General features: G+C 40.4%; 1 protein-coding gene across 1 annotated transcript; it reads left to right on the forward strand.

The window, feature by feature from the left end:
- The first annotated feature begins 1,193 nt into the window (after positions 1–1,193).
- On the forward strand, positions 1,194–27,319 carry ubxn4 (UBX domain protein 4). The gene is made up of 13 exons (XM_085374490.1): positions 1,194–1,364; positions 2,338–2,440; positions 3,418–3,446; positions 5,831–5,949; positions 6,799–6,946; positions 7,285–7,363; positions 8,130–8,184; positions 12,092–12,256; positions 14,702–14,829; positions 22,301–22,403; positions 24,003–24,134; positions 25,565–25,782; positions 26,580–27,319. Exons 1-13 carry the CDS (start codon positions 1,280–1,282, stop codon positions 26,716–26,718), a joined length of 1,503 nt encoding a protein of 500 aa, XP_085230616.1. The 5' UTR covers positions 1,194–1,279; the 3' UTR covers positions 26,719–27,319.
- Positions 27,320–27,799: the final 480 nt, after the last annotated feature.

The following is a 27,799-nucleotide window of genomic DNA, read 5'->3' on the forward strand; positions in this document are numbered from 1 at the left end:
TCGCAAAATAAAACAAAATAAAAACAAAACAACAAACACGAAAACACCAGACATTATAATACAGACTTATAATTTGCACCGGTGTTTTTTCAAAATTCTATACATGAAAAGTGAGCGCGAGAGCCCTCGGTGCACCTGCTTGCTGCTGAAGTCAAAGTAAACTTTATTGTCATCTCCGCTACAGTCCAGTATATAGAGAGACGAGACGACGAGGCTCCAGTTACAGCAGTGCAAGTAAACAAACAATATATATAAGAAGAGTAAGAAAATAAAAATACACTTTAGGACTAGGGATAAAGGGATCAATAACAATTTAAAATTTACAGTTTGATGATTTAAAGTCTCACACACAAGCCGTCGAAAGGGGAGGGGGGTTTCCAAATAGAGCGCATTTCATTTATAATGTTGTAAATCCAAGCCTCACAGGGAGAAAATCTCAAATCTCAGAAATGCACCCTAGACAAAGTGAATCTGTGAACTAAGATGTAGGTGTGTTAGATCATGTTGGGTTGAGGGATGGGTGTTCATACTGGAGTGCAAAATTAAAACCAATGGAAGATGGACAAGAAAAGTTCAAAGCCATCAGGTCCTCAGTTTAGAAAAAAGAGAAAAGAAGAGGAAGAGAAACGAGCAAAAGATACAGGGAGGGAGTGTTCGCCCAGGGCGCCAAACAGGCTAGGACCGCCACTGAGAAGAACAGTACCAAAAAAGATGTGTCACAGTTTATGGATGATCCCTACATAAAATGCTGTTAGTATTTATGTCTCTTTTAATCATGTTACTCACGAAGCCGTGCTAAGTTTGCCCGTCACTATGGCAGTGGGTGGGCCTGGACTCCGCAGTGGATCTGCCCATTATCCCATTTCTTATTAAATAAACACTCTTTTCTACAGTCATGGGCGCTTCATTACTCCCCATAATTCTTTAGAATGTAACTGTGTTGATTTGACACATGGATGCAATGAACAAGAGGAGAGGTGATTAGAGATCTGTAAAGTTTAGGGCCAGGGAAGAACAGAAGGAGACTCTTTTCGAGAATAATTAATTAGCATAGAGTTGAACCGATTGTAATTAACTAGTGAACCTGAAGGAGGCAGAAATGCAACACTTAGGATGCTGATTGTCGTTAAACTGGAGAGAAGAAGAGAAGCTGACGCTGCAGCCAGCTGATGTGCGCTGTGAGCGGAAGTAGAAAGTGACAGGCTGACTGGGCTTTAGGTTTGGTAAGCCTAGCTGCTCATCCGTGTCTCCAAAGCAGAAACACAGAACTCAGCTTGCAATGATGCTTTGGTTTCAGGGTTCAATTCCCGATGCCATTAAATCGGCTAAACAACGGAGTTTGGTCTTTGTCGTTGTCATCACAGGTAACAGTGGAAAACATGCGAAAACTCTACATGGTGCTAGCCAGTTAGCGTTGGAAGCCATTGTAGCCATTAGCTAATTAGCATAGTCAGTGTGGTATGAAAGAAGTCGTCATATGTATTTGATGAATACCCATCGACAGCAAGAATACAGAAGTCTAGTAACGTATCTATGGTGTACACGGTGTGTCGGTGTAACGTCCTGTGCAACAGCACCTGCTGTCCTCACAGCTGAACCGGGCTGACGTAACGCTAGCGTTAGTTGTTTGCATTCCGCAGGCCAGTCCGAGGATTTCATAAATGACGGACCGTCCGTCCACTTCCAGAACAGTAGCCGAGTACACTCGTGTGGCCAGCCGCGGCGCCTTCGTCGTTACATCACAGTATGACAGGGCACTCTGGAGCAAAAGGAGCTCCACATAGTCAGCATGGTTCACGATATGCCGCATATATCTGTGTTTTGTAATTAATCAGAAAGCGAAATGTAAAAAGAAACACATTTATGGAAAGGCCTACGATCATATGTATAATAAATAACGAATTATAAAGAACTAGACCCATGGCATGGTCTCCTTTAAACAGCTCTCTACAATAAGTCTCAGCATCACACTGGACCAGGTATAAACAGCCTGTGTTAGTAGTATACAACAGTTTATTGATTTTAATGTGACTTTTGATCTGAACAGATGTTGTCAAGCACAAAGCTGACACAAAGTGAAAAGCAGCTTCTGTTTTCTGTGGGGTAAAAAAAGGTTTTGTGTCTCCGTCCTGGCACAGTTGTGTTTCTGTAATACATCAGTGCATCACAGAAACACTGAGAACAGAAGAGAGAAAAGTGGATCCCAGATTACGCAGAGGGACGTTACTGTAAGAGTTGGAAAAGATGAGACTTGCACTCTTCTGCAGTTCCATCTGTGAAGCTGGACCCATAGTTTTGACCACATGTCTCATCAGTTTTCTGTCACTCTGTCCTTAGGAGAAGATGAACAGTCAGCACAGCTGATGTCCAGCTGGGAGGATGACAGGGTCTCAGAGGCAGCCCAGAAATGTTGCGTGGCCATCAAAGTGGAGGCCAAGAGGTAAAGAGTCATTTTAGTTGAAAGTAAACTGCTAAATGATGAACCAGGATTTAAAGTTACCTGTGTGGAATTAACTGTACATAAAATCAACAATAGATTGAGGTGTACTAGCAAAACTTGCTGTGGCGACTTTAAAATCATATGACAGGGTGCTTCATGGATGTTTGTAGATATGATCTGTTACACATCATTTTGTTTCAGCTTCTCAATATTGAATCAGTTGAACATGACCTAAGTCTGTGTGTACCCTGTCTCCTACTCACCGTGTCGGCCAATCTGAATGAAACTCTGCATAAACATTGTCATAGGTACGGCGATTATGAATATTGATTGACATCGCATGTCACAGCATGATTTATTGACATAAAAAAGTTATTGTATTTGGCGATTAGACCCCGATGATCCATCATAGCAGGATGAATCACAGCAGTGATGGGATTTGAGACAGGACGCCCTGGAGTCTAGACTCTGGTGGCGATGAAGATGAAGACTGAGGCTTGGATGGAGCTATGTCTGAGGTGGAAATGGGGAGGAGGTTGGTTGCATGGACGAGAGTCTTTTTAAACCAGAGGCTAATTGGCTCAAAGAAGGTGGACAGGAAGATGATTGGACTAGAGTAATGATGCAAGTATTAAGCTTGACAGTGTGAGAAAGTAGAAGAACAGAAAACCAGACCTTATTAAACTTATGCATAAACTTATTGTTTTTAAAAAGATGTGTTATAAAGTCTTCTGTTACCTGTTCGTAGCTTAACAGTCACCAAAAATTGTATGTGCTGTGGAATTTTGTGTGAGTCACCACTAAATGGAGAATGAAGAATTTAGAAAAGTATTGATCATTGTGGGTTTTTGCCTTTTGATGTAGATCTCGATCACTCTGTCAGTCTAACAAGCATTTGATGTAATACCTCTAAACAGATGTTAATGTACATGGAGTTAAACCATGAAATGTTTCAATTTTTTCTTCTTTCCCCACAGTGACACGTGTGCACAGTTCTCCCAGATTTGTATCCTTCTGTTGTGCGAGGTTTGAACTTATTAACTAAACTTATTACTGACTTGTCTTTGGGAACTGGGTGTCTTGCCGGAGCCTCACAGTAAGAAAGTTCTGACTTGATCTGATTTTAGAGCTTTCTGTGAGCACGTTTTGCTTGTGTGGCTTTTCTCCAGGCTGCTGTGGCTTATCCTCACAGTTCAACAAAGGAGTTTTTAGAATTGTTGCTCAAGACAACTTAAAAACTTTACACAGAAGTCTGCCTTCATAGAAGCAAAATCCAAGGAAATGAAGGCAGGCTTGAGATGCTTGCAAAGTACTGTAAATTGAGACAACAGATGCTGATGTTAGCCCATATTTCTTAGCTTGAAACTGAGGTCACAGTACATGTTGCCTCTGTTTAGATATTTTTCTTAACTTTTAACTCTTAGCATTGTTATATTTATACTATTATTTCTAAGTTCTCGTCTCTTTTTAATTTCTCAGCCTCTGCTGATGATAATGTTGGGCACCTAGTAAACTCTTTTAATGAACATTGCCTTGCCATTATGATCAGGTTGCTCCTTACAAATATATAAAGTAATTGCTTTAATTTTACCTAATAGGCTGAAGGCTTTGGCTGGTGTTTCTGTCTCAGCACTTGACTGATTTTCCCCCTGTTTATCTGGAAGGACGTTCTCCTTTAGGGCAGCTTCTCCTCCTACACTGCTTGTTTGACCTGCGGTGTCTCTCAGGGTTCCATCCTGGGTCTGTTGTTATTCTCCTTTTACATGCTTGCTTTAGCCGGTATCATTCAATCTTTCTCTGGTGTTTTGTTTTTTACCATTTTTAAGCCAATGACATTCGATTGTAAGTAGAGCAGGGCGATATGATCAAAAATATTTATCACGATATACATTTGAAAATTTGCGATAACGATATAACTGACGATATAATTGACACTAGACAAAATACTTTACAACTCCACAACTTTATTAGTGCAAAAAACCCCATTAATGTATTTTCACTTAAACAAGCAGCTGTTTTTTAAGTGCATTAAAGTTATATAAAAATGTAACAGTGCAAAGGCAAATTACTTGCTGACAGTTTAACCAAAAGGCATTTCCAGTGGAAATTGGCCGACATATCCTCAGCATAACCATGTATAATATCCACAAAACTTAAAAAGAGCTTATACACACACAAGATGTTGAAGCACATTACGTATCACTCCGCGAGGCTCCTGCCTACGATAGCCTTAATGCTCCGACAATCCATCAAGCGGTGCGGGTTCGTAGCTTAGCAAAGTCGTACTGAAACATTTGAGAGATTTTCGAGCGCCGTGTACATAAACTCGTTTCGAGGTCAGTAAACACAACCAGAGTTCATACATAAGGCACACGGGATTATAAGAGGCACTGTCGACTTTCAGAAAAATCAAAGGATTGATTTTAAGTGTGCCGTATTTTCCAAACAACACGGTAATAACGACGGCCCGCTAGCATGCGCTACCAAAAATAGTGCTTTGTTGTGTATCTGAGGGACGAAAGCTAAACCACTTCCACACCACTGAAGCTGCAGCATTTTTACAAACCAGTTCTGGTTCATCCGTTTCATTTAACGATCTGCTTTCGCTCTTCTCATTCTGCGTCGCCGCCATGTGCGTATGTAAATATAGGCACTGCGCATGCGCGTTTTACCCATATTTTATCGCGATATTTCATTTTCCTATCGTTGCCCAAAATTACACCGGTATTACCGTGAACGGTATGATATAGCCCAGCCCTAATTGTAAGTGTCTTTTAAGCCTCACCAGCTGGATTGGCTGTCCACCCTAGTTGACTGTTAATCCCGCATTAGTGACCGGCTCACCGATAATTCCCTCATTTTAAACTCCAACAAGACTGAAGCCGTGATTATAACTCCTCCTCAGATACACTCAAGAATCAGTCAGACAATTGAAGTGTTAATGACGTGTGTGATATGAACTGAGATGGTAAGGTTTAAAGCCTTCAAAGAAAATAATGAGAGTAATGATGAGAACCTGCTACCAAGATCCATCTGCTTGTAACTAATGACTGGAATAAGTAACGTCGGGCTTGAATGAATGAGCACATTTTTTTTGCAGTTCTTAATGTCAGTTATCGTATTGTCATTTTTAGAAGGAAATGCAGTAAAGATTGTGCACATTCATGCTACCCTCACAAAGTCTCGTAGGTCAGCAGGCGTACTCAAATGTTTGGTGTTGTTTTGGTGTATTGTGTTTATTGGCAACCCTTTCTGCTCTGTATGCCTGTGGACTAGAATCCACTAGAAACCCTTTTAATGTAAATGATGTGTGCTATTTAAAGACTCAGTCAGTTCACATCACTCATGTGAGTTGCTTGAAACTTGGGCCTTAACAAAACCACCCTTAAGATCCAGTGGTGTGCGTACCATCGAGCTTCTTCATTGGAGAGAACGGGATTCCTTTGGAGGTCATCGCTGGAAGTGTGTCTGCTGAAGAACTGATAAAGAGAATCAACAGAGTTGATCAGGTACTGATGCAATGTGTGAATTATGTACAGTTACTTTTACAGCTACGGGCAACCCTACTGTTAATTTTTTTTTTTTAAATAACTGTTCCTGGAGTCGTGATTCTATTTTGCAGCTCAGCAATGTGATGTTTGTGTGTGTCTGTGTGCACATGACAAATTCTTTTAAATGAAGATGGCAGCAGAAATCAACCATACTTTGTCAGTACTTGGTATCCCGTTGGTAGAGAGATTGTGCCAGAGACCCTTTAAAGACTCACACTCTGGCCTTTGTAATGAGGTGACAGGTCATTTTTGTTTGCACAGTCATGCTGCACACTGTATCAGTGCAACATTATATTGATGTTAGTTAAAAGTTGCTGCTTTTGCAGTGGAATTGAGGTTCTTTTATCTGCTCATGACATTAAAGTTCCATATGTTGTGAGGTTGAGCACGTATGATTTTATAGCCCTTCCAGTAGTGAGTTTCATAATATACAGTGCTCATCAAATGTATTAGACCACCACCCAATGTTACACATGAATTATACTTCTGTGTCAGATCTACGTCGTAATTTACACCACAAGGAGAGCCCCACCAAACGCAGCAGCCTTGTACATAACCTGGTGTGTACCTCCTGAGAAATGTAACTACACGTAGCGTTGACAGATAGCACAACGACTTGGAAGGTTGTGCTGTAAGGATACCAGTTACTATGTAAGCTGGGACATGAATTTCCTGAAGAATGCCACAGCTGCTCTAAATTATCAGTATTGGTAATAACCAAATACATGTAATGTTTCTTGGTTAACACGAGATATTTAATTCAAATTATTTTTTTGTGTTATGATTTTTCTCCCTGCTTTCTGGTAGATGCACACTCAGGAGAGTGGAAGTGGGACAGTGTCATCAGAGGCAGATGATCCTGTAGCGACCAGCTCAGCCACAGAACCTGCCTCAGCTTCAGCAGTGCCTCTATCATCTACAGAAACCACAGAGCCTGTAGCAGAAGCAGCAGGAGGTGATTGAGCCTGCGCCACATACTTAAAAAAAAAAAAAAAAAAACATGTCAGGAAAAAAAAGTCCACCCTAGATTTGGGGATCATGTGTGATCGCTGTTCAGATAGCAATACCTGCTGTTAATGAAGCTATACAGCAAACAATCGTTGTTAACTGAAGATCTGAAACGGTCACTTGTTCAGACCACTAGCTGTGGAGATTTTGATCCATTTCCATTTTTTGATGGATCAGGAATTTAACGAGGTTGTGTGGATGTAGGGAAAAGATTATGCTCAGACTGTGTTCATGCTGACAAGGTCTTAACTCTGTGCTTCTCTTCTGCGTCCCTGTTCTACATAGTGTCTCCCTCAAGTCCAGAGAATGCATCTTTAGATCATCCGACTCAGGGTGAAGAAAACTTGGATGCTAAGGTGGAACGGTGGGTACACAAATGCATGTCAGGCTGAGTGTGATCTAAACAGAGGATGTTCTTTGTGTTAAATTGCAAAAAATGGCAACTTTTACAGCAGAATAACAATCAAGTCTAATGTTTCACTGCAGTATTAATAAAAATGTGAGAGTAGCTTTGTGAAGCTGTGCTTTGATCTTTGTGTTTGTAAGCTTAACGTCTGAGACGCTGCTTTTTTGACCCCTCAGCTATAGAAGGCTGATATTGCCAAAACCCTACTGGGCGGGTGGGCAACGTGGACAGTTTGAAAATACGATAACTCGAGAACAAGGCAACATGTGATTTTTTTTTTTTTTTTTTTTTTTTTTTATTAAATTGATAGCAAAGGTGGAGCTACTAAAAAATCTCTGAGTTTGCCTTCCAGTGACCTTAACCTCAAAGTCAGGTCGACTTTTCTGTAAATGTTCACATTTTCATCATAGATGGGTCTATTGGGAGGCCCAGGGGTAGCACTGGTGGCTGCCAGTATTCTCCAGGGTTCTAAGACACAAGCTTAGAACCCTGGAGAAATATTGGCAGCGTATTAAGGTGTGGCGTGATGGATGTCAACCAAACCTTCTGTGCCATAGCTCGATTAAAACATTACACGTAACCAGCAAAGAACAACAAAGACTCAGACTGCCAAGTTTAATCATAATTAATTTTGGCATTTCGGGACTGGGTTACGATTGACATGAGACTGGAAAGATAAAATACCAGCTCGATGTGTGATTGGATCATTTTCTTACTTTGTCAGATTGACCAAGAAGCTGGAGGAGAGACGAGAGCAAAGAAAGAAAGGAGAAGAAGAGGTAAGACATTTTGAACACTGAAAACTGTTTAACCAGAAAGAGCACAGTGTTTGTAGGCCCTGGTTTTTTGCAATGATGCTTACATAAAGTGAAAAGTGTAATATCAGAGAAACATAACAAATCCGATGCCTGGCCATAGCATAGCCCATTTATCTTTGTTTACGCTAAGGGAACAGTCAGACCACACTTGAAGGATTTTCACCATGTGATCCACTGGGGCATCTACAACAGCAATGTGTTGTTTCAACAGATATGAGTTAATTACCTTTGAGCTGAGGTCACACGAGGGCAAAGTGGGCTCTTCTGTGAAGGTGGCGTGGTGTTTTGATGCGCTCTGTTTATTCGTAAACTCTGCTTTGCATTCAACCAGAACTTCTTACACCAGAGATAAGCTGATGAACATAAGGGCTGCAACCCATTAAGACTTATTTCTATCATTCATCACCTCAACTGCCAACATTTGGACCGTTCTTATTCACAACGTGAGACACCGTAGGAGAGGAAAGCCAGACAGTGTGCTCGTGTGTCTCTTTCCTCTCCAGTGTGTCCTCACCAGTGTTGGTCAAGTTACTTGAAAAAAGTAATCAGTAACTAATTACTGATTACTTCCCCCAAAAAGTAATCCCATTACTTTACTGATTACTTATTTTCAAAAGTAATTAATTACTTAGTTACTTTTTTAAAACACGATTTACAACCTGAATAGGTGATAAAGTGATAGATCTTTCAGCCCAATTCTACTTTTTCTACATAATCCATCATACAAAATGTAATCCAATGGAAAAGTCCCTTTTTAAAACTTGTTTTATTAGTTTTAATCTTTTAACTTTATGCATCAAGCAAAAATTTAATTACATGCAACATTCTCTGACTGGAAGAAATTTGTTTAATATTTAAACCTATTTTCTGCACATTCCAGCACATAAAATAAAATATTTTTTTTGTGTGTTTACACTCACTAGATGCAAGTAAAACACAGCAGAAAATAAATAAAATCAAAGACTAGCGGTCCTTTTGCTCTATTTTCACCTGTAAAGCAGGAGTAGGGAAGGCGGAGGTTTACCCTGGTGCAGGTGTGCCGCAGCGGGCAGTGGAAGAATCCGCGAGTTTCTCTGTGAATTTCCCATTACGTCGTAGCGCACTCGGTGCTTGCTTGGAAGTTTAGGGGTTTTTTTCGCTGTAAAAAGAAGTTTTCTTCCCACGCGCAATGGACGCTAATGTTTTTGCCACGTTTTATGTAATCAAACTCAAAGTAAGATCAGTACTTCCACACTTTAAACGCTGCACGCTCATACTCTCTCCCGCACTCGATATATGATCCATTGTTGATCTGCACACAGCTGTTGTCACGAACCTCGCACTCACTTACGTCACTGTCATGAGACAGTCTCGCCAAAAAATCACGGTTTTAGTAGCGCAGTAACGCAGCGTTCCTACGGGAAAGTAACGGTAATCTTATTACCGTTTTTGCAATAGTAATCCCTTACTTTACTCGTTACTTGAAAAAAGTAATCGGATTACAGTAACGCGTTACTGCCCATCTCTGGTCCTCACAATAAAACAGATGAACTCCAGCGATTGAGAGGGAAAAACAGAGACCCCTCTTCATCGGCTGTTTTGTGGAAATGTAGCTGTGCGGATCAATATTGGGCTCTGCGATGCAGCTGGCAGGATTCCACTTCTTCAGAGCAGATTGGCACACGGAGATCTGCAGCAAGACAAAAGCTGGAGGAATCTGTGTTTATATAGGCAGTGGTTGGTTTAACCATGTGACTGTTATTTAATAACATCGCTATCCTTACCTAGAAACTTGTTTCATCCACTGCAAACCTTTTTCCCCGTTTTGAGTATACTTCAATTATTTTGCTCAGCGTGATTATTCTTCCAAAGGCCAGCGTACAGGAGGCCCAGTGTGTGGAGTGAACAAACCCAGAATCCTCAGGTATTGTTCTTGGTGATTTTAACAAAGCAAACCTCAGACAGGAACTCCCCAAATACAGACAAGTTATTAAATGTCTGACCAGAGAAGACAACATTTTGTTACGTCATAGTAAACAATGCCTACAGCTGTATACCATCATGCACCAGGGTGAGTTATAATGATAAGTCCTGGTTCCCAGCTAAGGAGGCCAAAGCAAGAAAAGAGGAAGTGTTTCAGAGTTGAGACAGCGACTGTTTCAAGTCATCAAAGTAAAGGTTTAGCAAGGCAGTATGAGAGGCTAAACAGACAGAAGAAAATACAGTGGCCGTCAGCTTATGACTCTCCTTCTGTCTGGAAAGGGCTCGAGAAGTTAACCAATTACAAGCCTAATGCCACCCAGTCCACCAACAGATCACCAACAACCTGAACAGCTTTTTCTGTCACTGACAAACAGTGAAAGAGTGACCTGCCCACCCCCCGACTCCAATACAGGAAATGGATTACTTATTACTAGGGGCAAGAATCTGGCGATGTGATATATATCACAGTACAGGGGAGACGATACGATATATTGTGATACTAAAAACCAGACTATATTTGTGATATTTTAAGACTGAATTTAATTGTAGGAACTAACAGTAAACAGTCCAAACTGTTAAATGCTTAACATCTCAACCAAAATAAATTTCACTAGAGGAAACAAAAACACTTGCTCTTTAAGTTCAAAAGAAATGGAGAAATTAACATCTTTATCAAAGTCATTTCAAATAAATAAAAAAGGCAGTCACTGTAGTGTTACGTTCCCCTAAAAGGGTCCAGGCGATGAGAGAAAGTAACAAAAAAAGGAGACAGAGAAGCAAAATGGTTAAATTAAAGAGTTTTATTAAAGGTTCTATTAATAACTCAACTAACAGAGACTGACAAGCCGCTATCACCATTTAAAGAAACAAAACAAAACTGAAGCGTTGGTCAGTAAACTGAAAAGTAAGTCAGAAAAGGGTTAGTAACTAAGCCAAGCCACCAAGCAGGACCAAACAACCAGCTGCAGCCACTCACATGGCACTCTGGCACCGGAGCTCACCTTTCTCTTGGCTGAAATACTTTTACTTGCTGATGGAAGGCAGCTGTACAAAAGAAAAAGGTGGCACCTAAGGCAGGAGAGCTGGTAGGACCACACAGGCAACTTCAGGAGGAGGCCCCGATAGGGCCGTAACAGTAGCAACACAAACACAACTACTTTCATCAAATATCAACTCTTTTGAATAACATGAAAAAATATGTGAACAAGGTAACATTGAGGTCTTTCTTATTAAGTACTTTGATTTTAAAATACTAACCCAAAAAATGCTCTCAGCAACATCAAAACAAAGCACTTTTATGTTACTTTAAGATACACGAATATAAATCAAAAATGAAACTGCCTGAAAAATTAACCAAGTAAATACTGACAAACAATATGTGCTATTACAATAAAGTACAGCCCTGCAATGTCCATCAGTAGAACACTTTTTGTGCAACCTGAAAAAGGAAATTTACTCGTCTTCCAATGTAAATAAGTGCCTATGAGACGGATGAGACCAAAATATCAAACTCAAACCTGACATTTTACATGTTCTAACTGATGCTCACGAGCGTTTGGTACCACAGTGTGTTCAAACACTGCAGACAGAGGGGGCTGTAAGTGACCCGGAAAAGTTTGAACACCTGTAGGAATTAGTAACACAAGCTTTCAAAGCTCGATCAACCCCCATTGGTGCAGAACAGCTTTAAACTGTGTTTAATCCTTGTTTTTATAGACAGCGGCACTTTTCATATCATGGGTATTGTCAGTAGTGCTTTGTTTTCATTTGGTGACTAATTTGTTTTGTAGTGTTCCTCTTAAACATGTTGTTACAGCTCTGACCTGTTAGTAGTGTGTTGGATGATGTCTTTTTAGAATATGAGCCACTCCACGCTTAACCTACCTGTGTTTTGTCTCTGATTCAGAATGAAATCAGAAAGGAAATGGAGAGACGGAAAGTGGGGAAAGACATGCAGGACTTCAAGAGGAAACAAGAAGAGGAGAAAACCAAGCGACTCTTAGAGGAAAGGAATAGAGAGAAGGCAGAGGAGAAGGCTGCCAGGGAACGGGTCAAACAGCAAATTGCTATGGTAACCTTATCTGCTCTGTTTGGAAGGAATACCAAAAACAATCATGTCCCCCTCAGAGAAATCTGTCCTTTGTGTTTTACATCATCAGACCTTTAGATAGTTGTTAAGTTATATATTAACTTATGCTCTATTTAGCATGTGTTGAGCTACTGTTGCGAAATCAGTTTTACCCCGGTTCTTTTATTCGTCGAGGCATCCAGAGACGGCACCGGAACTCAGTAGTTATTTCACAAAACCTTTATTCATCTTTATTCATCTTCATTTAAGCATGCATCTTCTAGAAGGGAAGCCTTGCCAGGCCGGTGCCCCCCTGCAAAATCTTCCCCCCTTTGTCTGTGAAACACAGTTTTGTAGGGGCGACCCTATCATAAAACCCCCACGGTGGGCTGTCTGTGTGTCTATGTGCACGAGCACATGAATGCCTACATGTGCGCGTTCCCGCATGTCTATGTGAGTGCTTGTGAGTGAGTGTGCGTGTGGATGTGTGTGCGTGACAGTTAAAACACTGTGGGTGTAGGTGACTCCCTAGAGGTCATAAAACCCATCTCCCTTCCAGACCACAGTTATCCAGTTACAAATGTTGAGACCCCCACCCAAACATTCTCTGGGGAATTTCCACTCAGCATGAACTCCTCTCTGTTTTACTTTCACAGTTCAACTGGGGAGGGTCTCCTATACTATACTCCTAAGTTCATGACACAGTCAGGCCTTTATTACATTGAGGGCAGTGTCAGTGTCTCTACAATAATTCTAGATTCTATGTTTACACATTTCTAAACTCTAAATCAGCTAAACATTTCTACACTACTTGCAGTATATATCTGTTTATCCCATTGTGGTCCCAGCTGTAATGGAGCGAGAGGTCAGTACACACTTGTACAGGCTGGAAGTCTGTGGAAGGGCTAACACAGAAAGTCCTGAAACACCCCTGCTGTGTCAGCTCTGTGACAGGAAAGAAAATGGATGGATGTGTTTTCATTTTGTTTTGGGTGAAACTTGAAAGAAAGGCATCAGAGCTCAAATGTGACATATTTAAAGTCTTTATACAGTATTTTCAACATGTTGACTACACACAAAGCACACTTGTAGGAATCCTAGTCTCTTCAGTTATAACAGTTTGTGTCACTGCTGAAAAAAATGTATCAGTAAGTTGAGCGTGAAGACTTCGGTGGATGTAAGGCACATTTTAATGGATCGTTTACATGACCCCATTGTTCACCCCTACAGAATTTTTTTCAAATTCATTCAAAACTTTTTCAGCTGTCTTGTTTACAGACAGAATGACACAAGCGTAGATGCAACCAAAAACATAACCTGGTAGAGGTGATTAAGTGTAGTCATGTGTTAGATTACTGGATTACAGACATCTTAACAGATTTTCTAACGTCTGTTTGAATTCCCATGCTAAGGACAGTTGTAGAGTTTACTGTGAAAGACCAAAGGTTTTGACAGTAAATTTTATTTCAGTTGTTGTAAACATCTTATAATCTGATATTTGAAATTTGCCCCACTCACATCCTGGGTGTAAAGGCGTCTGGGAAAGGATCTAAAAACTGGATTATAGATGGCAGACAGTTGGTGTCGTAAGCCCCGCCCTCCGTTCAAAGATGGTCGTTCACAGTGGACATAGATGGCTTCTTTCACTCCTCTTTCCATCTTCTCTGTCCAAAATGTGAACACTGGCATCCTCGAAAGAGTGACCTTTGTCCTTTAGATGCAGATGGACCGCCAGGTCCATGACCCTCTTGGGACGCTCCCATAGGGCTTAAAATCTGGGACTCTCCACCAGTTGCTCTTAGAACCAAAGAAGCTTCTCGAATGTGAGGTGAATCGTCTTCAAGGAAACTTAAAGAAATTCCAGACGCTTTTCTTTCCAAGCTTCTTAGACTACGATGACCTGGATCACTGAGGACATTCACAGACATTCTGTTTTGCGTTCTTCACTTTCTACCCCTCAGCTGTAAAAACCTGGTGGGGTGTTGTTGTCACCCTGCTGAGTGAGCAATGTAGACACCCAAGTTTTTAGATGCAGTAAGTCGAGAATGATGCGATCTAGGAACTTCAAATGAATACAATAGGTACATCTACTAAAAATCTTGGACGAGTTTGAATTTTGACCTCAACGTCAGAGTAAGTTTTCCAAAGATCTTGTGAATTTGATAACTTGAGAACAAGGTTACATAGGATTTTGAAATTAATACCATAGGTGTGTGTACTAGGGGCTGAGGGGTAGGACTGGTGACTGCCTGTATTTTTGTACTATTGGTTTTATTTAATTGGTGGCTGTAACAGAGTGATTTCCCAGTTTGGAGAGAAAATAGCATTTTTATTTTATCCTGTTTTTTATTTATTGCAAAAAGTAATTGTTACTACAGTATTGCATTACTTTGGAATGTGTTGTGCCCAACTCTGGCTGTATCTGCTTCCTGTCTTTGTGTTTTGCAGGACCGAGCTGACAGAGCAGCGCGCTACACCAAAACACGAGAGGACGAAAAGGCTGCTAAGCTGGCGCTGCTGCAGGCCAGGCAGGCAGAAGAGGAGGCCAGGAAGGAGGCATTAGTTAGGGAGAGGAGGTGAGTGGACCATTTAAATTTAAGAAGTAATGTACAGCAATCACATGCATTATTGAGTCAACTGATAGGTGAAGCGAACAATCTCTTCACATTTAGAGTCCGACTGATTTTTAAGACTGATGTAGATATTTGGTCAGTTAAAATTTGATATGTGAGCCAATATTTTTCCTTTCAAACTAATAAAACCTAAATATCTCCTCAACATTTGTTGTGTAGTTACATATGAGTCCTTAATAAGATGACAATGGTATTTAAAAATACGTTTCTTTTATTGTCACAAGTTACTTGACTGACTGTGCTTGGATCAGCTGCTTTTTGCGATTGTGGCGTTCAAAACCAACATGGAAGTTGCAAAGTGCCCTCTGGTTGACAAACTATACAGTATAATATGGTTGAAGGGTGTTTATCCAGTCCTTTTTTACTTTAATTTTCTCATACCAATATATTTTCAAATAGCCAATATTGGCCTTGAGCTCTAATCACAATCTGAATGAGCATCCACAAAACCCACACAGAACCCAAAAGATCCACTGCCAGTTTGAGAATTGCAGGTTAAGTAAGGGCACTGAGAGGAGATCCAGCATTATATGGTAAATTGACTTCTTATATAGCACTTTTTCTGCTCTACCTGAGCACTCAAATCGCCTTGTTCACCCATTCAAATAAGCACTTTTTTTCTATACTTTTCTGTGTAAGTGTTCTCTAACAGTCACACACATTCATAGTGCAGGGCTCTAGAGTGCGACCAATTTGGTCGCAAATGCGACCAAATTTTTCAGTGGTGCGACTAAAAATAAATATTTGGTCGCACAGGTGCGACCAACTGTTCCGGTAACAAAAAAAAAATCTCTGTAACTCTCCGTGTGGTCAACAACAGACACACATTATGCCCCTATCGTGGACTAAACCAATCAGAGATAGTCAGGGGCGGGACCTCTCTGATTGGCCGTGGTCCAGTTGAAAGTGCAGGTGGAAGAGAGAGGTGAGTAGCTTGAATAAAGCGATATCAATTCATTAACGGATTCCACACAAAGACCTAAACACGGAGCGGACCCAACACATCAGAATCAGCTTCGTCTTTCTCGGCTTTCTCACCCGACGGCCTGAACACGGACACGCTGTCGGAGCTTAGCGATTCTTCGGGTCCGCGCTGTGTTTACGTCTTTTTGCGCTGATTCTGAGCTGCAGGTTTTGCCTCTCTCCAACCAAAATTCACCGAGCCTGCAGCAAAAGAAGCAGCAAACTGCGCTTCACATTTGATCAATGTCGTCATGAATTCCCTCTGACTTTTGCTGTTTTGCTTCCACCACGATAAAAATCACACTTCCTGCACAGCTCTCTCTCTCTCTGTACTTCAGGAACAGTTTCCCGTCTCAAATCTGTTTTCTGCATTATTCATTCGCTTATTACCCACCAGTCTAGCGTTGTTTACAGCGCTTTTTCTTTTTTCACTTAAATGACCTCGGACAAGAAAGCCTAATTTCTGCTGTTCAATACTGAAGAAATTTAAATTTCTTAAAATTATGCAAAATTGCAGAATATTTTTAAGGTTATCTGCTATAAAAAGCCAGACCAGGAAAATCTCCTTCATGTTTTCCTGTGTTTTATTCTCAGTTACTTTCACACAAAGGCATCTGCTGTGATTTTCACAATTCTGATGAAGTCTCATGTGTATCAGTACTGATAAATGATCAGAATTATAATATTTCTGACTGTCTGAGGCTAAATTGAATCAAATCAGGACTTTGAGAACCGGAATTGAATGGATTATAGAAATCAGTGATGATACTCAGCCCTAGTGAGCAGCCTAGGCCTGAGAGAAGTGGATGTACTGTAGCTGTGGGTAATAAGAAAAGATGAAAAGAACTATTGATAACTTTTTTGTTAAGTTAAGGCCTGATCTGTCTGAAATTCATAGCCAGTGCTCTGACACGGTGCCATCAATATTTGAATGCTGAAAAAGCACAGTGTATCCAGAAAACACATTATATGCTGCAGTAAATGCACTGCCCAAGTGTCCCCTCTCCCCACGGCCTTTCAGCAGCAGACAGCAGCAAACAGGTCGTCAGAGGAGGCCAAGATGATGATTAAGTTTTTAACATTTTCTACAATATTGACAAAGCACTTTAAGCACAAGTTTGTTAGTTAATAATTTAGAAATTAATATTGTCTGTATGGACTTCCCCCCCCCAAAGAAAGTGCACATGTAAAACTGCGGTGTTAAGCGATGCGGTTGAAAAATTTGAGTGCGCCTAACTTTTGTGCCGGTACGCCTAAATTTTTAAAGTTAGGCGTACCGGTGCGCCCATGTCAAAAAGTTAGTCTAGAGCCCTGTAGTGGTTTATACTCTAATGGATGCATCAGAGAGCAACTTGGGATTAGGCATGCAGACTGGAGTACCAGCCTTCTGATTGGTGGATGACCTGCTCATCTTCCTGAGCGACAGCCACCCCACATTTACATTTGATTTCCTGTTTGTTTCAAACTGGACTTATGACAAAAGGGACCCGAGGCATCATCATCGATTTTGGTAAGTTTAATGTGTAATTTGTTATCTGTTCAGTAATGAGTCTCAGCTAGCTAGCGCACAGTCAGCTATCAGAGGAAAGCCAGGGTAGATAATGCATGCACAAAAATGAAGTTCCTTACCCCAACTAAGGAAATCACTCTGTTGTGCTTAAATGTTAATTAAATGTCAGTGCTGTTGTTTAGCTATTAGCTTTGCTGGTCATACTGTAGTCGACTGAAGGATGTGAAGATCTGCAGCAGGTGTTGAAACTGTTGACATGAGAAACTGAGAAGTTATTAAGCTTGCCCCAGTCAGTAACCATTACTGTGCGTTTATTGTAAGTGATAGCAAGCGGAACTTGCTATTAAATGTAATTATGAATTTGCTACTAATGACAGGGAAAACACAGCATTAACCAAAGATAAATTACTGAGAAATCTGAACACTTTCCCACAGTATTTTGGGCTGAATTCACACACTGTTGGTGATATTAATTGAAATATGGATTAAATACTGAAAACACAGCTGATAACCATAAAATAAACAGGGTTTAACTAAAGCTGTCTATGTGTGGCTGAGCTGTTACAGCTCAGTTTGTAATTCACATTAAAACTAGTTAGAGCCTGGTAAACTCAATCTGTGACTACTGGCGTTACATCAAGGCCTTATCACATCTAAAACTATATACAAAATTAAACTTTAACAAAGCAAATTGACCTCTCCTTTCATTTCATAGAGCACTATCATAAAGCTCCTCATCCGTTTGCATTGATCATTTACATTACTTACCGCAGTGAGGCTATTTTCACCACAAGCTGCGCTTGTTTCGCACTTATAGGAGATTGATGCTGTCTCCGTTTTACAGGTGTTTCTGTCTCCCATTTATAATAACTTGAGATAGGCAAGCTGAGAAGCCAGCAGCTATTTTCTCATGGTTTACACATTGTGGATACATTTTTGGCCTTTGACAGTAAACTGATCAGAGACTTTTGCTGGTCTGAGATCATTTCTGTGGAAAGCTGTGTTCTGTGGAAGCACAGGAAGCATTACCGTGTAACCAAGTTCAGTAATTTGTCATTGTAATAGATCAGAGTATAAGAGATTGTGTCCTGGGGATCTCCTCCTAATTCTGGACCAGGGCATCACTGAGCTCCTGGACAGGGCATCACTGAGCTCCTGGACAGTCAGGTGCAACCTGGCAGTGTCAGCAAAGCATCATTTCCCAGAGCTCTTCAATTAGATTTAAATCAAGCGAGCTTGGTGGCCACTCAATGGCATCAATTCCTTAATTCTTCAGGAACTGCCTGTATACTCTCACCACACGAGGCACCAGGAGGAACCCAGGACCCACTGTAGCAGTGCAGGGGTCTGACGATGGGTCTAAGAATTTCATTCTGTTACCTAATGGCAGTCAGGGTGCCATTGTGTAGGCTGCATGATTTAGGATGTTAGTGAGGCACTTTGAACTCTTCTTAGCAGAGTTCGAACCACATATGAGGAGGTAGAGAAATCATTTCAGAGAGCCAAGTGAGCTGGAGTATTGTTCAGCTGTGTGTCTGAGGTAAAACTGTATTTATTTTATTATTTTTATATCATTGCATATTCAGTACAATTGCGCAATTTGAGCCATGAGTGCAATTGTTGCCAAATGCAGTGATCTGATTGTCGGATCCGTTTATTCGGATCCCAAAATATTTTTACCCTTGAAATATTCACATGAATTTTACACATCCGGTGTGAAAGGGTCTTTACTCTGCTCAAAAAAAGTTAATCGGTACAGTGCTTAATCAGTCTTTTAAAAGGACAAAATTTTGAGAAATTTTTCAGCACCACATTTTAATATTTTTATTACAAAAATGTAGATACATACTGAACACATCAAATATATGAAGCAAGATATATGGAATTATGTATTAAAGAAGAAATTGATTTTAAAAAAAAAGTCTGATATTTTAGATTCCTGAAAGTAACCACCCTTTACTTTCCAAAAGTTGATTCTGTTCATCTGGACGTTTTCAGTGGGAGAAACGTTTCGTCACTCATCCAAGTGACTTCTTCAGTCTCAGATGACTGCAGGTTTCCAACTTTATAAACAGAACATTACCACAATGACTGAAACTAGCACCACTTAATGAACAACGGGCTGTGAGGTCAGTTCCTTCATCATAAATATGCAAATTGTCATGACCATTGATTAACAACTACTGATCACAGACCACTGATCAATGGCCATGAGTACCATTCACAGAGAGTTGGGGAATGGCTGCAATCACAGCATTGTAAGATGGTTAAAGATGTACCCTTAGGCCCCCTAATTGATTCAGAGAGGGTATTTCCCTTTTCACGTAAATGGCTCCTTGACTCCCCGCACAAACCAGTATTCTCTCCTGTCCAGGATGTGTACTTCCTCATCGTTGAAAGAGTGTCCACTGGCCTGAGCTGAGACTGAAGAAGTGACTTGGATGAGTGACCAAACGTTTCTCCCCCTGAAAACACTACGTCCCGAAGAACAGAATCAACCTTTTGTGACCAAGCTGTGTAAGGGCTATTTGACAAAAAAGAAGAGTGATGGAGTGCTGTGCCATACAGCCTGGCCTCCACAGTGACGTAAACCCAATCGAGATGGTTTTTTGATGAGGCGGACTGCACAGTGTAGGCAAGAAGGCCAACAAGTGCTTAGCATCGAGCAGGGATAGCTCTGTAGGTAGAGTGGTCGCCCCATGATTGGAAGGTCGTGGGTTCTAATGCACTGAATGCAAGGCTACCCTGAGGCATCCTTGTGCAAGGTTTTGTCTCTACACATTGCTCCCCCTGGCGCTGGACTGGTAGCTGCCCACTGCTTTGCTGAGTGAATGGGTTAATGTAGAGGAGGGGTTTGAAATTAAAAATCTCTGGGAACTCCTTCAAGACTGTTGGAAAACCATTTCAGGTAACTACTTCATAAAGCTCATTGAGAGAATGCCAAGAGTGTGCAAAGCAGAGGGTGGCTGTTTGAAGAGTCTAAAATATAAAACGTTTTGAGGTATTTCTTACTTTTTTTGTTTACTACTGTGTCCATTCATAGTTTTAATGTCTTCAGTGAGAATCTACAATGTAAATAGTCACGAAAATAAAGAAAAATGGATAAATGAGAAAGTATGTCCAAACTTCTGACTGGTAGTGCATGTTGTCAACTTCTAGGGCAGCAGATTAATATAATTGTGTTAATACCTCTGTATGTTTTGCTCTGTTTTTTTTTTTTTTTTTTTTAATGTTGACAATGCTTGACTGGCCTGATCTTTGCTCAAAATAGGTAAAATAGTCTGCATTAGTAAAAATCTAAGAGCTGAGAAAATCAGGACCTGTTTCAGGACAGGGATGGACTTTATTTCAGCTTTGAGGGACAAACTGAACAGTTAACTATTTGTGATCATTGTTTTCTCTTTGTGATTTCAGGAGCTGCCCTCCGATTCAGAGCCCAGCAGCACACAGAGACGACATGGGCAAATCATTCTACGTGTCTAGTTCTTATACTGAACACACTTGTTTTTATATTGTAAATAAATCTAATTACCAAATACATCAAATGTATGTAATGTATGTATATATTAAAATTAAGTGATACCTTAAATATAAGTCATGACAAAAGCACGTTATGAGCTGTCAGTAGAAACTGTAGTTTCACCAACAAAATAAAAGAGAAAAAATTCAATAGGGATTAAATATGTTAATATCATCATTATATATCCACACGTACTCTGCTTCTCCTACTTTTGTATTTTAGGAGTATAAACTGTGATTTGGTGTTTAACAAAAAAAAATCCACTGTTACAAGCCGAAAAGTTGCTAATCTAAATGGGCTTGTGTCTGATACAAGTATGTTTTGAGAAAAATTAAAGCTGCAGAATAGCTGACACATAAATGTTAAAATAATGATGAAAGCTCTTTTCTTATAGCCTTCTGTAGGAAATTAGTTGAAAAGGAAATTTTCCACTAATAAGTGTGATGGCTGAAACCCAGTGGTGTTTCCCACTTGAGTTGTCATTCTTTTAATATTTTATCTAATTCTTTTCTGTTGATGCCGCTTTCTCCTGTAAAATGCACCGTGAAACAGCACAAATGTCATGCAGTAGTGTGCAGTGAAACAAAATCTAAAATATCCACTGATTCTTTAGATGACTTGGTTTGGAAATCTTTGACTTGGCTAAGTTTGGCCACAATGAAAGCGAGGATGATCACCCTCTTCATGTAAAACAGAGTTTGGTGCTCATGACATTTGTATCCTGTTGGGACTAAATGATGTGAATTTGAAACTGTAAACATTACCTGATTGTGTTAGGAATAATTGCTGCTTTTTAATCACTGTGAGGGAGGGAGAGTGTACTTTATGTGTCTGAAAATGTGAGGAGTAGTTAGATAACAACTCACGCATTTCAGTTTGTGTAAATGTGAAGGTCTCGCCTCGTCACACCACCGCCACCGCTGAAAGCCTTCTATAAGTGATGTCACCAATGGATGGATGTTGCACGTATTACACAACAAAAGTGAATGAGACACGAGGCAATTACAGAAGATTTAAAAAAAATGTTAAGACTGAATCCAAAAAACTAATGTGAAAGTGGAGAAATTATGTGTTTTTGTTTTTAGTGCAACTATAAATTAGTATGAAAATGTATCAAGTTGAGTTTACTTTAGGTAACCACGTGGAGTTTCCACAGCTTGCATTATTTCAATAGATAAACTACTATTATAGCAATTTGCTAACTTGAATTGTTAAAAGTCAATATAATGCATATCGAAAACATGACTAATTCATACGTGTACAATACAAAGTTCCCAGGCTCTGGCCCTAAAAAGTGGTTTCCCCTTCAGCAGGACTAACCTTTGCTTGACTGTAGCTTCCAGCAGTTCTGTGAACAGTCTGATGTGCATGTGTATATGCATATGCTGCTCAAATTTTATCCTCTCCTCGCTCTTCTTCAGTACCATAGCAAGGATCCAGTTCCGCCTCCCAGACGGCTCCTCCTTCACCAACCAGTTCCCCTCACAGAGTAGACTGCAGGAGGCTCGAAACTTCGCTGCTCAGGTCTGTCTTGATTCTTGAATTTCACATCCTCTCTGCTCTTGTTGAGCAGTCCAGATATCCTAATATATAAATATTAGGATCAGGTTATCTTTGTCACAATCGGCTCAAAGGATATGACAACTGGGAGACCACACACAGGCTTTTAAAGGCTGTAAGATATATTAATGAAATAAAGTAAAGAAACTCAAACACAGTTTAAATGTTACAAAGGCCATAACAGAACATAACCAAGGGAGCATAATGAGCCACAGACGGGGAGAGACAGAGGTTCAGTCAAAGTGGCTTTATAATGCACCATGACTGGATTTCTCTGGTGTGCTGCATCTGTAATTGGGTCAGCTCCTGAGACTTAAAACATGCGGTTGAACTACTAAAAGCAGAAGACAAATCAATAGGTCTGGCAGGACACCTCTCTCTTTCCAAGTGTTTAAGGAGCAAGTTAAGATATGTAGCATCTTCCACTCCTCTGTGGGGCTTGTAAGCAAACCGTAGAGGATCCAACATAAAGTCTCTTGCCTGGATGACTGTGGGACAATTACAGCATCCTCCCAGACACTAAGGAGATGTTGTCATTTTAAGGACTGATTAAAGATGTTGTGAAACACTGGACTCTGCTCCTTCGCACACTGTTTAAGGAGCTGTCCACTTATATTGTCTGGTCCACGGCACTTTTTACCTGAATGTGAAGAAATTTCTCACAACTGTTATAAAAGCAGTTTAGAGCATTGACAAATTCTGTGTGAATTAATACCCTCTAAAATATCCTGAGCACTGGTCTTTGCATCCTGGATTCCTACAGTGTTTTTTTTTTCTTTTCTTTTGCAATACCAAGCCAAGTCCAGGTTATTGCAGACATTTTATTTTCGAAGAGGAAAAAAAAAGTCTTTGTTCACAGCCAGCTGGATTTCTCCTCCTCAAATTTCTGCGGATCGATGAAAGGCTTGTCGGCTTGTTTAGCCTTTAGGATTTCTCCTTTCAGCTCTTTGGTAGCTGTCTGCAGCTCTGATGCCTCATTCTTTAAATTGTGGACAAAACTGCCCAGATTGCTTGAAGACATCCCATTCAGTGCATTGGAAACAGCCCCACAGGCAGAGCACTGCTTCCTCATTCCAGTTCTTAATGTACATGATTTGGACTTTTTCCCTCCTGACAACAGTTTTATAGCTAGGCAGATGTACACAGTTATGATGTGTCGATCCCAGAGGTGGGAATCTGAGGGATTTAAGAAAGACATGCTGATAAAGGTTAATGTTTTTGGGTGTTTTTTAAGACATACATGATTATAATCATCCAAAATAAAAATTCGGGGCACCAGGGATAGTGTTTGCACAGTGTTAACAACTAGAGACAGAGGCAGGCCTTCTGGTGAATGTACACTGTGGTACTAAATGTATCGCTTTCAGCTGTAGTGTGTAATGTATGTGTGGTTGCGCTGCATTTTTGCTAATTCAAGCATCAGGATGATTTTCTGCTTGCTGATTTTTGTAGCCTGTGTGTTAAACAAAGCTCTTCATTATTCAGAGTATGTTAAAGCATGTCACCCAGCACTGTATCACTTCATGCTAAGTCACTGTAAAATGTTTGTCCTGGTGTCCTCAGGAAGTTGGCAACCGCTATGGAAACTTTTCCCTCGCAACCATGTTCCCTCGGCGCGAGTTCACCAGTGAAGACCTAAACAAGACTCTGCTAGAACTGGACCTGGCTCCAAGTGCTTCTGTTGTTCTTTTGCCAGTGAGTAGTCTACTTTTTAGTAGTTAGTTACTAAGTTACTCAGAGAGTTTCATATTCAGCCCAGGCCTTGGCCTTAACAGGTTTCCTTGGCAACAATTGAAGTTTCACCTCAGCGGGTTTAGCAGAACATGGAAATCCCTGCGAAACCTAAAAAAAAAAAGTTTCTTTCTACAAACCTTGACTAAATTAAAAACTGCAGATTTCTTTTATGGTTGGCAAACATTTACGATACTCAAATGTCTTAAGTCACTTGTCATTGCTTTTCTGAAGGAATGTACTGTATTACCTTGTAACTTTTTACCCCTCAGCCATAAAAGGCTTGTATTGTCATCCTGGACGGACACAAACTTGGACGTCCAAGTTTGTGAATGTGATAACTAAGAACAAAGTGATTTAGTAGTTTCGAATTGATACTATAGGTGAAAAATCTCAGATAAGTTTAAATCTCAGGCCAAGGTTAGAGCTCAAATTTTCTGCAAGTCTTGTAAATGTCATAACTTGAGAACAATGGGACCATTGGCAGTATTTTTAAAGTGGTCTTGAACAGTAGTTCTCCAGGCTTAAGAAATTACTTTCAAGTCAAGTCATCTTTATTTATATAGCACATTTAAAAGACATCAAGTGTCGGCCAAAGTGCTGAACAGAGGGATAATATAATAAAATAATTAAAATAGAAAGAAAACATTTTAAAAAAATAATTGTAAGACATGTAAGAGTATATAGCATATAATGTACATGCATATATGCACATACATATACAAAACTGTACACATTCACACACAAGCACACATATGTGAACATAACGTATATACACATACAACACCATCCAATAAGATAAGAGACCAAATAGACAGAATCAAAAAGATATCAAAGTCCCGTTTTTTCAGGGTTTGCTGTGGTGGTATTTTTATGTTAAGTATTCTATTATACGGGGGGCTTTCCAGTACAGTGAGTGGATCTGGGCAGGTAAGCTGACCCTGAACCACTCTCGCCTCAAGGCACTTTATGTTGCAAGGTAGACCCTAAATAATACGCACAGAGAAAAAGCAAACAATCATGACCCCCTATGAGCAAGCACTTTGGCATCAGTGGGAAGGAAAAACTCGCTTCTAACAGAAAATAACCTCCAGCAGAACCAGGCTCAGGGAGGGGCGGGGCCATCTGCTGTGACGGTTGGGATGAGAGAAGAAAGACAGGATAAAGACATGCTGGTGAAGAGAAACGCAGATTAACATGTAGAGGGAGCCATGAAATTCTCTGAAATTTTCTTTGACTTATGCACAAACTCAGTTTAACATAGAAAAGTGTGGACACACACACACACACACACACACACACACACACACACACACACACACGTGTGCATGTTTGAAAAGGTGAATCCTTTTTAAATGCGCCTCCTGTGACAGTGTATGAACTCTTCTTCTCAGCAATCAGGCAGGCCTGCAAACACAGTGGTCCAGTCCTCTGGTGGTGGCATTTGGGCAGTTCTGGGTACACTCCTCTACCCTCTGCTGGCTGTATGGAGATTTCTCAGTTCCTTTGTGTTTGCAACACCACCCCCCTCTGCAGCATCTGTCCAGCCCAGGGGTCCCGCTCAACAGTCCAGCTCTTACAACAGCTCATCAGCCTCAAACAAGGCAAAGAGGTGAGGGCCATTTTGCAGTCTCCACACATGTAGAAGCACACATCATTAATGCGCATATAATGCGACTTTAATGAGGTTCTTCTTAGGGCTAACATTGAATCCCTGATTTTCTGTATTTTTTTTCTTGCAGAAATTCACATTAAAGGCCTTGACACCTGTGTGTAACATTTGTGCAGATATTTCCTATTTTTAAAAATATTTTTTGTACTTAATTGTTCTTAACGCAGTCTTTCATATCCAGCGCTTAGTGTCATTAGACATATTTGCAGCATTTCTTTTTTTGACCCAAGCTTTTTTCCACAGTATTTCTGATCTGACCAATCAGACCACTGTATTTGACAACAAGTGTGCAGGTAGCACAAAACATGCGCTGCTACTGAATATACAAATAGTTTTAAGTCAGACACACAGTTACATGCTGCTCCGGGTCACTCAGCTTCGTGAAATTACTTCTCTGCCTCCTCAGATGTGCACTGAAATATGTACAAAAGCTTCCATGATGTTCCTGCTGAAGCCTCCTGTTGGGAATCGGATGACCCAGAATCTCAGTTTTTTCTTTTCTTGTCTAAAAACATCAAGACCAACTCATTATCGCTTGATGTCGACTTCCTTTTTCTTTCTTCATTTTCAAGTTTGGATCGGGAAAATTCTAAATGTTGTTGTTTTTTCACAACGTGTGATGGCCTTAATATAATGACATTTTTAGACATCAGATGTATTGTTTCTTTTTCTTGATTTGGAGAGTTTATGTTCTGAATGTGGTAACTGGCTTACTGTCCTGTTATTTTCCATTTCAGGGGAAATCTCTCCAAACACACGTTGGAGAACCGTCCCAAGGAATTCAAGAAAGATGGTAAAGTCTGTAGGCTCAGGACTCAGGAGGACAGTGAGGATGACAACAACACTTGGAATGGAAACTCCACCCAGCAGATGTAGTACATTCAGTAACAGCAGCTTCTCCTTCCTCTCACTCTGTTGCTGTGAATTAGTTCAGTCTGACCAGTTCCAGATTTCTGCTGCACGTAGACCTGATCTCTTTTTCGTTTTCTCTTACTGTGTTCCAGCCCTATGCTCTGCACCATGGGTAGCTCGGTTATAATAATCCACAGAGCCTCCTTTGGGCTTAATCTCAGTGCTTTGTGTTAATTTTGACATGATTCTGACACTTAATTAGGCTCCGATTTTAGCAGGTTGAAACCCCTGCGACCATAAAAGACTACACCAGCACCACCTCTTTCACTTACAGCTCCTATGTGATTACTGTTAAGTACATGAGACGGTTAAACCAAACTGACTTTGTGGAGAAAATGACAGAAAAGAGTTGACCTACAGGTCTTGTAATCTGAGTCCAGCTTTATGTTTTGGAGTCACTGCGTTTTGAAAAGCGCGCACTGGTATGTCTGCTGCTGCAGTCAGAGTTCTACCAAGTGAGACGCAGCACACCTTCACAGGACTGTTGGGATTAGTTGGCAGTGGGTGACTGTTGTAGTTCTTCTAATTCAACATTAAAAATCAAAGCAGCTTGGTTTTGTTTTGTTTTGGGGTTTTTTTTTTTAATAAAATCACTTAAACTGTGTCTGACTGCTTTAGTGATGTCATCTGAATTCAGACAAACTGGTTCAACAGACTCACTGTACTGTGGTTGCTTTTAAAACTGGAAGCGACCTGGTGACCAGAGACCACAGAATGAATATTTGCCTGTACGTAGTTTAGCATTTGTCGGCAATTTACCCAATTTAAGTGGATAAATTTTGGGACCCTTGCAAACTTAACTTTGCAGGAGCTGCAGTCTTTGAAGCTGACTTCTTGTGCCCCTCTTTGTTTAAAATTCAGTCATTTTCAAGTTTCACTCTTCCATTCACATTAAAATATGAAGAAGGGCATGAGAGAGTTAAAAAGTCAGCTTAATATGTATATAAAAACATATCAGAGAGGGGAAACAAATTGGCCCAGCCACTGCTACAGATATGCGGACGACACCTGGGTCAAAATCAAAACTCAAGAAGTATCCTTCACT

This window comes from Diplotaxodon limnothrissa, linkage group LG16 (genome assembly GCF_057381915.1).
Source record: "Diplotaxodon limnothrissa isolate DT_005_m linkage group LG16, D_limnothrissa_male_GT1.1, whole genome shotgun sequence".
Classification (NCBI taxonomy): domain Eukaryota; kingdom Metazoa; phylum Chordata; class Actinopteri; order Cichliformes; family Cichlidae; genus Diplotaxodon; species Diplotaxodon limnothrissa.